Source organism: Athene noctua, chromosome 1 (assembly GCF_965140245.1).
Source record: "Athene noctua chromosome 1, bAthNoc1.hap1.1, whole genome shotgun sequence".
In the NCBI taxonomy this organism is placed as follows: Eukaryota; Metazoa; Chordata; class Aves; order Strigiformes; family Strigidae; genus Athene; species Athene noctua.
In genome coordinates this window covers 18,795,804-18,810,921 of record NC_134037.1, presented here as the reverse complement: position 1 = coordinate 18,810,921, position 15,118 = coordinate 18,795,804, and the positions used below count along the sequence as shown (strand labels likewise).

The window sequence follows — 15,118 nt, the reverse complement described above, 5'->3', positions numbered from 1 at the left end:
GAAGAAACATCCTGTTGCCAGCCATCCTAGAATAAGATATAAAAACCTCTGAGTGACCCTAAGATAGGAGTCTCACTTAAACTTGCACCTATTGATAAAAGATCAACTAAACAAAGACCAGGAGAAGGGAAACAACACCTGCACACTACACAAGAACACTTTTAAAATTTTTAGCTACCACAAAAAAGTGGTAAAAGCAGAATGATGGGCACTATATCTTTCCCAGACAAGGAAAAAAGTGCATCTGTAGGATATTAATTTGCAGGTTTTGTTGACATTACATTGTAGGGTTTCTTTTTTGCCATGCACTCATTATGGAAGGAGAGCAGAAAGTTCTCTCACAGAACGTATGGAAGTTCCTGTATCAGTGTGGCTAAAAATAACGCAAAGCTTCCACAGGCTAAGAGTCACATTTTGCCAGCTGCTCTCAGCAATATGCACTGCTTTGAATGCTAAGAGAAAGAAGAAACAAGGAAGGAAAAAAGAAAAAAAAGATGCCTCACCTCCACAGATTAGTAGTTTTCCCTACAATCAATGAAGAAAAACAGTTTCTATCATAACCTGGTAGTTTACATTAAGAGAGAGGTCCTAAATTCAGAGACTGTAATTCAAGTATTACAGGAAGAATGTCCTGTGAAGTTGCTAAAGAACTGATGGTTTTAAGGGTTTAGCTTTAAATGTTAAATTACCTTCAAATAAATATTTATCTAAGAAACTTCAGTGAAGAAAAGCTTTCCTTTAAGAAATAAATACCTTTTAAGCCAAAGAGCTGTTTGGATATTCCAGTTATCAAGAAACATCTTGAAGCTTGTGGAAAACTGTAAAGTAAAACCAAACTAATTATTTCCATAATTGTAAAGTGTTACAAAATACTTCAAAATTTTGACATATAAATTATATAAAAACCCTAGACTTTGTGATGAATTGAATAAGGTATTTACTCAACTACTTGTAACCACAAAATATTTTGCAAGTCAACTGACAAGTAGAACATATTCAAAACAGACTATTTTCCTAAGGGTGTGAACACATCATTTCTGACTTTGAACATATTCACTATCTCAAGGAACAAAATGAGTAGGAAAAGTTACTGAAATTACAAGCAACTACCTACATGAGCGCATATTTTATTTGAAAGAGACAGAAACAAACCTCTATTTGCTGGATTCTCAGATTTGATATTAGATCCCAATGTGTAACTCCATTTTTATCATATCCTCTAAAACCAAACCCTGCTGCATTATTAATTGCATCTGCTGCAATGAGACAAAAAGAAACCAATTAATTATAAACTGCCTGTATTACAAATTGTGTACTGCACAATATGTAGTTTGTTCAAAATATTTATCACATCTTCAAGACTACATATTTATTTTTTTGCAAATACCAAGGATCACTATGTTACACTTGAACAAACAGAAAATAATCCAGGCAACACACCAGCTTTCAATTCAAAAACTTGTACAAACGCAAAAGAATGTAAGGTAGCACTATCTGCTTCACAGTACAGATGTCCCCTCTATCTCATACCACCTACTTAGATTTGCTTTGGCAATTTAACAGAAAAACAAACTCAATGAGATGCATCAAAACTACAAAACAGTGGCTGGTTGTAATAATTTGAGATAGCAGCTCAACACTCAGATGCGTGTCTTTATTCTTTAAGCATCACCGTTGCTGCATAATGAAGACCAAAGATAAAATTGCACGATTCACTGCAAGCAGGTGCACATTCACAGCACCATACACAGAGCAGTGCAAATCTAGCAGAAGTAAACAGTAATTTACTAAGCAAAGCAGAGTTTGTCAGACTTCTAATGGCACAAGGCTGCTATTAACAACACTTCTGAATGCAAAGTGTTTACAGCGCATGTCCAAGGTCAAATAGTTCAAAGCAAACAATATTTTTCCCTAGGAGAAAAAGCTGCTACCATCATCTGGAATATGCAGGAAAATACAAGGGATGTCAGTTTGAATACTGCTTGTCGCTTTCAGTCATCACCTTCACCTCAGCTTTCTTAGCTCAGGCACAAAAATTTCCTCAGCTGTACTTCTCAAGTGAAGACAGCCACGTACAAGGAAATTCCCCACCCCACCCCCCCCCCCCCCAATATTGCCTCTGTTGAGGCAAGAGCTTAGTAGCATGCACCGAAACATGGACACACACCTATGAGGCATGAACCCAACCAGGTATCCACCAACATGGATAAATAAATGGCCATGGGAAGAAGAATGCCAGCTCCTCTCCCAGTTCAGAGGAGTCCTGAGGAGTTGGAAGCGAGGCAGGCAAAAGGGTCTGCAGATGCAATACAGATCTAGTCCTCTAGTTACAGGGCATGAGCCCTCTCTGTTAGCTCAGAATTAATCTAAAGCACTGTAAATAATCTAAAGCACTGTAAACACACTGTCACCTTTTAAATTACAACTAGCAAGGCAAGACAAATTGCTCAGTTTGTATTATCATATTAAAAAGAAATTATACAGTAGTGACATGTAAGTGAAATTTGTATCTTTTGCATTTTCCTTTCTTCTCTTCTCAAAACCTTTGCAAGGCATTAATCCAGCTTATTTGGGAAGTAAAGGAAACAACTGACTCACAGAATCGTCTAGGCTGGAAAAGACCTTGATGATCATCTAGTCCAACCGTTCACCTAGCACTGACAATTCCCAGCTACACCATATCCCTAAGCATTAGGTTGACCCAACTCTTAAACCCCTCCAGGGATGGGGACTCCACCACCTCCCTGGGCAGCCCATTCCAACACCCAACAACCTGTTTCTGTAAAGAAATGCTTCCTAATATCCAGTCTAAACCTTCCCTGGTGCAACTTGAGGCCATTCCCTCTTCTCCTATCGCTTATTACTTGGTTAAAGAGACTCATCCCCAGCTCTCTGCAACCTCCTTTCAGGGAGCTGTAGAGGGCAATGAGGTCTCCCCTCAGCCTCCTCTTCTCCAGACTAAACACCCCCAGTTCCCTCAGCCGCTCCTCGTACGACCTGTGCTCCAGACCCTGCACCAGCTCCGTTGCCCTTCTCTGGACACGCTCGAGTCATTCAATGTCCTTTTTGGAGTGAGGGGCCCAAAACTGAACACAGGAATCGAGGGGCGGCCTCACCAGTGCCGAGTACAGGGGTCAGATCCCTTCCCTGTCCCTGCTGGCCACGCTAGTGCTGACACAAGCCAGGATGCCATTGGCCTTCTTGGCCACCTGGGCACACTGCTGGCTCCTGTTCAGGCGGCTGTCAATCAGCCCCCCCAGGTCCCTCTCTGACTGGCAGCTCTCCAGCCACTCCTCCCCAAGCCTGTAGCGCTGCTGGGGGTTGTTGTGGCCCAAGGGCAGCCCCCGGCATTTGGCCTCATTGAAACTCCTCCAGTTGGCCTCAGCCCATGGCTCCAGCCTGTCCAGGTCTCTCTGCAGAGCCTCCCTGCCCTCGAGCAGATCAACACTCCCACCCAACTTGGTGTCATCTGCAAACTGACTGAGGGTGCACTCGATCCCCTCGTCTAGATCATCAATAAAGATGTTAAACAGGAGTGGCCCCAAAACCGAGCCCTGGGGGACACCACTCATGACCACCCGCCAACTGGATTTAACTCCGTTCACCACAACTCTCTGGGCCCGGCCATCCAGCCAGTCGTTTACCCATCGACTCAAAGAGTTGCTTTCCTGAAGTTCAGTTTCTCCAGTTGTCTACCTGTCTGGAAGAGGGCCTTGTGAAATTTAATTTAATATAGGGCCATTCATAATATTTTTATTTCCTCATCAAAAACAATTAAAAAATAATCTTTGAAAGCAACAAAATTCGCTGCTATATATCTGATATCACTGATGTTGACTTCAAACATTAGACAACAGTTTTATGCTCAATTAGAAACAGCTGAAGATTTGAACTCCTTAATATCTTTTTAGCCAGAATACAAAGACTATGGCCAGAGTAAATGCACATTAATAAATAAAATTAACTATCATTTTAGTAAGCATTCATTTTAAGTAATTCATTCTAGTAACAGATTTTTTTTTTCTTAAGTGCAAGAAATAGCAGTGTACAACTCAAAAGTATAACATCCAGTAAAACTGTTAAGGTCCCCTCACATTCTACTCATACCACTAGTTTGGTAGATGAGGCAAAGTGGAAGGAAGAAAGTAACGAACTAAAAGTAGAGAGTTGATACAGTTTGTTTACTTCAGTATTTTATTAAAGAAATGCTAGCTCTACACTGCTAGCAAGCACATGAGGAAAAATCCATCTGAAGTATTATAGGGAAAAAAACCAACAAAGTTTATTCATTTTTCAGATGACTCCTACTCTTTATAGACAATGATACTGGTGCATAAGAGCATAATATTCAAAATTATTTCATTCCACAAGCATCCCCAGAATTACTATATCCAGACAAGCTGAAAGCACTTCATTCATTGACCAGGAATGAAGCCAGCAGCTGTAAATGAGTCATGCTGCTCTGCTACACCAAAGCTTTCTTTACTGCATTGTTTCCCACAGATTCTCTCTCAAAAGAATTATGAAACAAATATGTAAAACTGGAAAGGAGGAGGAAGCTGATGAAATCTGTTTTGTGAGCCACTTCCAAGATGTCAGCTTACATAAATACAGCATTTTGCTATTGTATGTATCATTTTTTTTCAAGTAATGTGAAGTGAAAAGCAAAACATTCTTTAAACTATATCATCTATTCAGTGTCTTAAATCAGTGACTATCCTGTTGGTCATTAGAACTTTTAGAAAACAAAGACTAAAACTGAAGCATCACCCATCATATCCTAAAAATTCTACTGTGAATGCCATCTACTATTAACTACACTATGAGATACCTGATTTTCAATATATTTTTTCCTTCATACTTGAATAACATCAAGCAAATTACTGATAACTAACCACAGAAGAGGCTTAGAATAACTTTTCAGATATGCCAAAATCAAGGTATCAAAAAATAAAATAAAATAAAAAAAAAAAAAATCAAGGATTGTACATCAGATTAGATTTACTGAAACTTTTAAAAACCAAAAATATTATTGCCCATTAAAACACTATCACTCTCCAAAAAAACCTTATGTTTCACTCAGAAATGTTCAAGAGACCGTGATCTTATTTGCAACACTGTCACAACACTGTGCTTATACTTATGGTAAGTTTTGTTTCTCAAAAAGAGAGATGCCATTCAATATACTTTGATGTTATCTCTTAATGCTTAAATGTAATAATGTTTTTCTAAGGCCTCAAGAGGGCACTGTCACTTTTTAATACATGCTTAGTGTGCAGCATCTCAAATGGAACTCAGTACATACACTTTATTTTATTTTTTGAATATATATACTTACCTAAAGTCCATGCAAAATAATACTTGGGTCTGGCAGCCATAAGGGACACGTATAGGTAGAAAAACCTTACAGGCCATGATGCTGTAGCTCTGAAGCTATCATCAATGTTGTATTCCACAGGCAAAGTTTTTGTAATAGTCATGTGGAAGAGTAAGGACAGTCCACAGATTAAGAGTTTCTGTGCCACGGCTATCTGAAAAGTTTAAGATGAGAGACCTTGTAAGCTTCATTTTTTTGTTTATCTTCTGGAAACAAAGGCAAATTATAATCTTCCTTCCCTAAACAGATGTATTTATATGTCAATTTTTCAGTAATATATACTACCAACTTTAAATTAGTTGGTAACATTTTATAGAGGCTCAAGGAATAGTGTTATCTTGATTAAGTTGTGAGCACTGCTTCTGGCAAACAGCAAATACAATCCAACTACAGTGAGCCTCTAAAAACCCTCTCAATAAGGGGAACACCTTTTGCAACTCCAGATTTTTTCTTATTTCATCATCAAATTGCTGAAACAAGTAAATTGTTAAGACATCATAACACAAAGCATATAACCTAGGAGAAGATGAGTACGATTACTGCAGAGATTCCAAGAATAATGGTAAAGCTTCAGTTCATTTTCAGTTACCTTTGGTGTAATGCAGGTGTTCAGTTTATGCCCAACTCATTATATCAATCATCTCTGTTAGATTATTGTAGTATCTAAATTCTAAACCAACTGAGATAATTAATGAATTTTCAGCCCAACCCTCCCTCAGTTCTATATAGACCTATTTTCCCAACTAGAGTGACCAAGCTGTAAGGGATCAAAGATATGCTCACAGGCATATAAAAATACGTTGTTCGGGTAGGATGTGGACTCAGATTTTCTCAAAAGTCAGTTTTGCTATAACCACTACACTAAAGAGTATGTATTTTTAGGAAAACATTTCTAAGGATCTATTATAAAACACAGAGCAATAATGCATGACATTGACTGCTTCAAGTTGCTAGTCTGATCCACAACCCAAAGGCAGATACCACGGTCTGTGCAAGTTCCTAAAGTAACACAGTAACCAAGCACCTACAACAGAGAAGTTCAAGAGCTAGTTCATTTAAATGTGATTTACAGATTTTGATTGTAAGTAATCTCAATATTTGAACTTAAACATTACAGTTCTAATTTTCATTAGTTCCCAACACTAAACTTGGCAAGAAAACAGTCCGTCTAGCTATTTTTATTTGAAGCATCAGAAGAAAGAGATAATTAGAATCCTTTTTCTATCCATTCTTCCAGTATACCTCCCCAAAATTTAAAGATAATGTCCTGCTTCAGTTAGGGTGCAGCTTCACATATCTAGTTCCAAAATAATGAGTAATTCTATTCTATGATACAGAATGGAGCATTAAGTGCCCAACTGAAAACACAGATTTCTGCAAGACATACAGAATCAAAGATTCACAGAGTCACACAGATGTAAGAGGTGGTACAACCTGATAAAAAATTAGACCTGGAAAAGCTGTAAAACTGTGAGGGTAACTTTAGATATTGCATATATTTCATGTGGCTGATCTCTGAAGATATTTCAGATGGGATCAGAAAACCCTGCTAATTAAACAAACCATCTGGATATTTTAGGAGGCAATTACCTATTAACAGCTAAAGCTAGTGTTTAATTATTTGTTTCTACTTGCTTTCTGTGGAAATTAATTTTAATATTTTACTTTATTATAAGAGTTCAAAGTAAGGGCCATTAACTTTCTAAAAGTGTTCCTTTGGGGTTTTTTAGCAACTATTAATCTCTCTCTCTCTCTTTGGCACTGCAGAAGAAAAGTTCAGTTGGCTTAACTTCTTCAGGAATTTAAATGAAATGTATGTTCATAAAAATCAGTTATTATTAACACTAATGAATCTTTAATTTTGGTATGCAGTATCCGATATGGGCAAAAGTTAGATATCTGTCAATACCAAAAGGCATCACCCCAAAGTTCTGAAAACAGCTGCAAGGATTTAACTTAAAAGTGTAAACATAATTAAAAGTAATGTTCAATTTAGCATGAGAAACAGTATTTATAGGCTGGTAACATTAACATGCAACGTAAAATATAAACACAAACTTATAAAATAGGTGTTTTCCATCTTAATCTCTCTACAAAGTCTCAAAATATGTTATGGCAACTTATAAGTAATGTTATCTCTGTTTAAAGGCCCGCTTTTTGCCACTGTTTACCAGTTTTTCTATTGGTAAATAGAAATCATTAAACCACCTATTCAACCTGAAATATGCTTAATACTTCTTTGAAGGTTTTTAACTAAATTCTGGAGGTGAAAGCCCTTCTAAAAAAAAAAAAATGGTGCAGTTTTCAATCTGCAGATGTATAAAAAAATACCATAAGAAAAAGGTGTTTTAATTTATTTATTAAGCATTTAAATGATGTCTACAATTTTTTTATCAGCAATGTTTAGGTGCAGGGCAAGCATAACTACATCCAGAAACAGCATGACTCTTATAAATCTCAGAACCCCAATCAATCACACTGATACCATTTACAGGGAACACTATCATGGATATTAGCGTTCCTAGCAAACACTGATGGAGATAATCTCCTGCCTCTACAAAGACTGGGAGCTGCAGTTTCACGGCTGGTGTAAGCAGAATTTCTGAAGGACAATCCAAACAGAAGCTGCAATGCAAAGGAAGAGTCCTGCCCTGTCTCCTCAGGGAGACCTCCTCCTCCTCCTCCTTTGGCTACAAACTTTTGCTCTTTTTCCTTCTAGCAAGTCAGATTGGAGAAACAAATCCAGTGAAAATCTAGACTTTTGGCGTTTCGGTGGTGTTTGTTGCTTTTGTTTGTGAGTTGGGTTTTTTGGGGGGAGGGGGGGCGCATGGGGAAGGTGCAGTTTGGTTTGTTTTTTCAACAATTTTAGGCTGGATCAGATGTTCTAAATCAGACCACAATGCAGTGAAATGCATGTTAACGCTGCTAGGATAAGCAAAGGACCCAGGACCTACCATATTCAACTTTAGTTGGCCTAAATACATTATTAAACTACAGTCTGAGGCTTACTTACAGCACTTAAGTTTTGAACACATTTACACAGAAATAAAAGTCCTCATCTGACACCAAAATAATCTATAGTTCAATTATCTACAGAAATGCATTTGGAAAAACATTATTTCGTTTCCTATTGCTTAATTAACTAGGTTATTGATATAAGCTGCTTTGCCAAGGCATGGGTGGGTAATCACTGGATTGCACATTCACAGGAGGGCTGGGCAGTTTTACACAGATGAGGTAACTAAATTTAGGTCCCAAGTTCAATTTCATTCACTCTTTAACGTTTTCAACATATCAAAGTAACTGTTAAGGAATTAAAAGACCATAAACTGCAGGATAACTTTGACCTCATGCAAAACAGAATACACAATTTATTTTACAACCAAAATCAAGAAAGGCCTGGCTCATTTAGTTTTGATGAATAAAAACTGGTCATACCTGTATAAAAATATCAAATAGGTCAACACTGGGAAGGGAAAAAGATATTTAAGCTAAAAGACGGTGCCAAAACAAAGCCAAACTTGCATAAATTAGATGGGGATATAATTAGGTTGAAAGCTAGACACCTAATCAGAGAAAGAAGTTCAAGAAAAGCTTTCTAACTGAAGCAATAAAGTTAAAACACTCAGTGAGCTCAGGAATTAGCATAAGCATGTCTAACATGCAAAAATATGTCAAAAAGTAGAAAAGGATCTTAAAAATTTTTATTTGAATAAGCTTGTTCTTGGTTAATAAAGAATCAATGAGGAGCTCAATATTATATTGAAACATATTAAAGCATGTTATTTGGGGAGGTTAGCACCTCAGGTAAAAATTATAGGTAATTAAGCAAGAACTTTGTAACCTGTAGAAGTCTGCATAATAAGCAAGAAAGCAGGTATCTGCTGACAGGAATCTTGTATTTTAAGGGTAGCCATAATAAAAAGAAACTTACAAAGACAGATATTAATGTCTGAGAGCTGACACCACTTTGAGCACCAACAATTGATAGCTTGCAAAAAGGCACAATAGGAGGGATATAAGAAATAAGTTTTAATATGTTGACTTTTAACATGCAATGAACATAGCGAAAATACTAAACCAAGTTAACATCATGCAGTCAACACAGTATAGAGGAGGAGGCTGGCATGAACTCCTTTTGTTATGTAGTTATATTTAACAAGAAATGCAACTTACTGTATCTCAGCTGAAGAATTTTTTTTTTTCATTTGCTACATTAACATTTGCTGATCCCCATTACATTTCTTTTTTTGTTGAGTTACCTAACAATTTATTCTTCTTGAAATAATAACATAAGAATCAATGAACAAATTTAGAGTATTAATAGAAGTTAATGGTATTTAAACATTCATCTAGAACAAGACTAATATTTTAACTGATGCAGCAAATGCAGTAAAATGATATCATCCATATTTTTCCAAAAGCAAACAATACTCACTGGTGTGATAAAATGCAGCCAGATTTCTCTAACACCAGTTAGGAGATGAAATAATCGACAGCATAGACAGCTTGTCTTTATTTTTATGTCAAAAGCTAATGCAGCATAAATTGCAAAAAGTTTCAAGCATCTTAAGAGCAATTCATTTTAAGGAAAACTGCTTACCTGAAAGAAGAATCCATCATAGGTTTACATTTATTTCTATCAATTTTGTTCAGATTACTAGCAACATTGTGGTAAAAAGCTATGAAGGCCTACCAGGCAGGCAGTAGATGCATGTCCAGAAGTACTGAAACTAGCAGATTTGGTTAACTCCTTTTATTTGCAATAATTTTACTACATAATATTTTTCTGCAAAATAGGATTTTAGTACATAATATGTGATGCCTTTACTGAGCTAAAACAATGTTTAAAAACAAAACAAGTGTCTGCAACTTTGCCAACACAACTGCAGACTACAGACTATGAGGTGCCAATCCATGCAAAGGATTCTCCAGTGTTTTTTGCCTTTCCCAACTATTTGCTCCACAGCACACTTCTATGAGTTTAGATGCTTTTTCAATGTGTGGAACAGTTTAAAATGTTACCATCCTCCAGCCGCTAGTTTACATTCCTGTGGTGCAAGTTACTACACACACACAAGATAGGTAGAATGGAACATTTGAAGAGTCCTTATCCACAACGAAAGGGTGGAAGTGATTGGAGATGACACAACAGATGGGAAGCACTCCCTGTTAGCCCAGCTGTGGGGATGGTAACCTACAGGTAGTAGGACAAGACAAGCAGCTGCAGGTGGGAATATGCCTTTGTACGCTCCAGCAACAGTTGGTGGTCCTCAAGATAAGGAGAAGAGAGGTAACTGACACTAGAATTAGCAAAGGCCATTTATCTGAAATGTTCCAGACAACTCCATGATAATTCTGCTTTTTATGTGTGGAAGTAATTATCTTCAGCACACACAAATTTAAAAGTCTGATACACTCCTATTTAAGAGAATCTAAAAAGAGTGAAAAGATTATATTCAGTACCCTGAATATTGAACTAATTGGATTAAATTTAAGCAGTAACAAGCTTCAGGGGCTTTTGATTTTAGTTCAGGCCATAGAGTATCTCCTGTAAGGTATGATCAACTGGACTTTCTTCTGTATGTATTTGGTCTCTTTTCCAATAATAGAACAAAGAAAAAACACGTATGTTGTATGGATTACTAGCCATAGCATTATGGCTAGTACATCTTTTACTAAACCTTCAGATCAAAATACCTCGCTACATGAATGAAAGCAAATAAAATGAAAGTATTTCTATGAAGTGTTTTTCAACTTTTTCCATACGAATGCTTCCTACTTGCTGTAAAAAGACATTAAAATACAGCAGAATTTGAGAACGTTCATGAAACCTTGCTGGAACTTGTAAGTCTCATCAGCTTTCAAATAACAAAATGTGCACTTCGTCCTTACCAGAATGTTTTTAAGCACAGCATATGCTTTGAAGGAAACATGCATGAACCGTTTTAATTTGAAGACAGCTTTTTACCATGTAAACTTGTTAGGAAGCTCCAATTTATTCTGCTTTTATCCACAAGATCCAGACTGAAAACCATGGAGAAAACCTGCCTTAAAAAAAATAAGTGTTTAACTTTTTGAACAGGGAACTACACTATTGATGAATTAACTCCAGATACAGCTCAGAAGTTATGCCTGTAAATGAACAGTGCAAACCAAGCCTTTCATGCAATGATTACATAAGCAGCAGCACTGCAAGAGTCATACATCTTACATTTGGAGAAGGATCCGTTTGTTCGTATTTTGTATCTTCCTTCCCATTTGCTTCAGACTGTTGCAGTTGGTATGATCTGCCTTCAATGAAAGTAATATAGTCTTTGTAAGAGCATAACGGGCCTGCCAGGATACCCATGAAATTACAGTTGTAACTTAAATACTCCAGTAGACTTGGCATGCGTCTGTAATTCAAAGACAAGCAACTCGTGAGATGGAATGTGTAGGTCTACAGAACTTCCACAGAAGGAAAAGTCATACTCCATGTTATTGCTTACTCTAACTGCAGTAAAAACCATGTGTAGAAAATCAGTTTGTGTATCTCTTGTAATCACAGCTTAAAATATTCTACACATAGTAGTTCTTTCCAATCAGTACTGGGGATTTTCAGACAGATCTCCTGAACTCTGGTGACTCTCTCTTTGCCCAGTTAGAGGTGTCTACTGAAGCTGAGCCTGGGAAAGGAGAAGGAAGGGTGTTTCTCTAAGTGCTTGTTCAACTGTTTGTTTTCTTTTTTTCCCCTCAATAACTGAATCAGTAAACAAAGGCTTGTGTTAACCGGCAATAATTCAGTTAAGGAAAATGCCTCAAGTCAAGACTGTTTTGCCCCGAACAACACTATTTCAAGTCTCCTGAATAAAGAAAGAAGAGGTAAATACTGAAAAACAGAGTTAGACAAGCATGTTCCTTCACCAGCTACTTAATATGTGTACTAAATGTTAACTATTCTCCTCTGTAATATGGCATTAATTTGCATAAACTGCACAGAACTTAGAATGTTTTCCTTAAATAAGTATAAAACCTATTTCTAGTGTTATTTTTCAGGAGAATAGATATATGAATTAAGCACAAATATAAAAAGCATGGCTCAGTTTTACGTGGGTTTGTAAACTCTTTCTTGAATGTGCACTGTAGCATTTCCATAGAGAATTAATTAAGCACACAAAACGCCAGCTTCTCCCCACCCCCGAAACTAGACCGAGATGTCTGAAAGCCTACCTTACAGCCAAGCACCTCTGTGATGGAGTTAAATCTTCATTTTTTCGAAACATTCCTAGGGAAGAGGACAGGAAAAAGGAAAAAAAAAAAGGAAAAGCTAAACCCACACACATTAATTAGCAGTTTCTTTACTCAGTAGAGCAAGCATCATGCTTCAATGTAATTTAAGTCCTCAAGTAATTTCAGAGGTATCATGTCACATAACATTTTTGCTGGAGTTGGATCAAAACAATTCTTACTGTTGATGACATTACAAACTTTTGTACCCTCAGTTATATCCAACAGTGCCTAAACGTGAAATCATGGATTTCAGGAAAGCATTAAGGCAGCTTGCAGTAAGTGTTGACAAATACAACTCTCCTACATAGGTTAACTTTTCAAAGTCTTCAGGTTTTAAAACCCTTTATTCTCAGCCCTGGAAACTGGATAAGCCCCAAACCCCTTTCAACATTGCAGTAACCCAGGGACATTAATCACTGCACTTTTAATGTGTAGTATGAACACAGTCCAAGACAGATTTAAGCAATTCAAAATTTAAGGGAGACCTCAAGAGCACCTTCATGCTGCAAGTAAAGATTAAAAAAGTCCAGTGAAGTAAGCACAACAGTAAAGGGTGCTCAAGTCTTTTCCATGAGCACTAAAGAGAAGCCCTAACCCCTGCGAGCAGAAGGGGGCAGGCCAAGTCTAATGTTCAGCAACAAGACTGAACTTACCTGCTTGCCATACACAGTATTTTCTGAAATGGGCTACCCCTGAAAAATAGGCTTCAAAATCTGTACCCCCATAAAAGAGAAAACACTTTAATTATTACAAAATACACTAATTCAGGGGCACAGAAGAAGCAGAGCTCCTTCCTTCAGACAGCCCTGGTTTATACTGCTTGCCAAAATGATTGTTTGAGCTCCTTCTGCAGCCTCTCCACTGGTTCAGACATTAGCACATGTATCCATTCCCTGATATTCACATCTGCAAGTTTTCTTTGCCATTGCAAGCAGTGGAAAAATTTATTTTTATGAGTAGAGCTTCTTAAAGGAAATTAAGTTTATGGAATTCCACTTCTATTATCTTCCTCCCTAGCAGGGCCTAAACCCAACAGCTAATTTTAATCATGCCTGATAAAAGAGTAGAGGTAATATAGATATGAAATCCCAATGTACTTCATGAAAATGGGTGATTCTATAGAAGATACTCCTCCACTCACAGAAAGGTTGCCTTCAACACCACCCATTGATGCCAGCAAATCCAGAGGGGAGCCCTTATATTTGATCCAAGCACAAAGAAAGTTTTAACTGGAGCCAGGTTTTTGGGTTTTTTTTAGATATCAAAATCAGTCAGGCTTAAAGACAAAAAAAAACCTGGGAGGTAAGGGTGAAGTCAAACCTCATTTAATTCTATGACTCATGGAAATGTTTGTTATCTAACGAGAAGATAACTCTGTTGTCTTCATGTGACTCCAAGGAACTGTGACCTATACAGACTTATGACTTTAATATTGCACGTTCAAGTCTTCAACAAAGCTGAGAATACAGAAGGGTTAGAACTTGCCACTTCCCTTCTTCCAATATAACCTGGAAAAATACCTTCCTCAATCCTGATCCTTCACAGTAGAAAGTCACCCATATTCATACCCACTCAAGGCAAGAAACTGAAGGACAAAACATCACCCCTAACTTCATGCAGGCACTTTCTTTTCCCCAGATTTCACATCTCCTCCTTGATGCTACAGCAAAAATTTCTATGCTGATAACTGTACTGAATAAAAAAAGATGGGAGCATTTTGAAAAGTCCTTTAACTGTTAAGGCCATAAGATTACAGTTCTCAGGTAGTGAATCTATTTAACACAAACTTAAACAAAAATTTAACAGAAAGACTCCTACAGATAGATGTAGATCACACAACATGACTCGTTGTGTCTCTCACAGTGTACACAATGCAAACTGACTGGAGCAGGAGCCTCCTTCACTGTTAAATTCCATACGACTATTTTAAGTTAGAAAAAGGAAGCAGTCACCTAATGTGTCTAAATGAACTTGCATAAAGACAGATTAACCACTATATAAAGGTAAATAGTCAAATGAAAGATTTCACATCATTTTGAATTTTTGAGGAAAAAACCTCAAACGTGAAATAGAAGAATCTAGCAAATGAAATATGACCTATACTTTTGGAGGGATGAGGAAGAAAGAACTGGCATATTTGAAATGGGTTTAAGGTTACATACATACATAAGAAGTTACTCAAGGCCTAAAAATCTGGTGAGCAATATACTTGCTGTCTCAGAGATACAGCATAGAAGTAAGCATCCATCAATTCTTCCTTTCCCTATCTCACTAAGATTTCCTTCTTACGCAGCAGCTGCTTTGAGGTCAGTTCAGTGGCATTCCCTGTATATATATATATTTTTTTAAAAAAATGTTTTCTCAGTGCATAGCACACAAGAACAAGGAAACCATTGATCTCTGCCTCTGCATACTCCCGAAAGCTTTCAGGAAGCCACTGTTAACATTTTTTAATTCATAGAAAATACA

The 15,118-nt window shown here is 37.1% G+C and overlaps 1 protein-coding gene across 3 annotated transcripts in view; it reads right to left on the bottom strand.

Annotated features, from left to right (window-relative positions):
* MBOAT2 (membrane bound glycerophospholipid O-acyltransferase 2) overlaps positions 1-15,118 on the bottom strand; it is a 98,552-nt gene that overhangs the window by 14,097 nt on the left and 69,337 nt on the right. For all 3 annotated transcript variants that reach the window (XM_074895671.1, XM_074895672.1, XM_074895674.1), the window contains 5 exons: positions 12,590-12,644; positions 11,592-11,775; positions 5,339-5,531; positions 1,153-1,256; positions 754-818 (listed from right to left, as the gene is read on the bottom strand). In XM_074895671.1, coding sequence (XP_074751772.1) covers positions 754-818; positions 1,153-1,256; positions 5,339-5,531; positions 11,592-11,775; positions 12,590-12,644 — 601 coding nt within the window. The remainder of the gene's footprint in view (positions 1-753; positions 819-1,152; positions 1,257-5,338; positions 5,532-11,591; positions 11,776-12,589; positions 12,645-15,118) is intronic.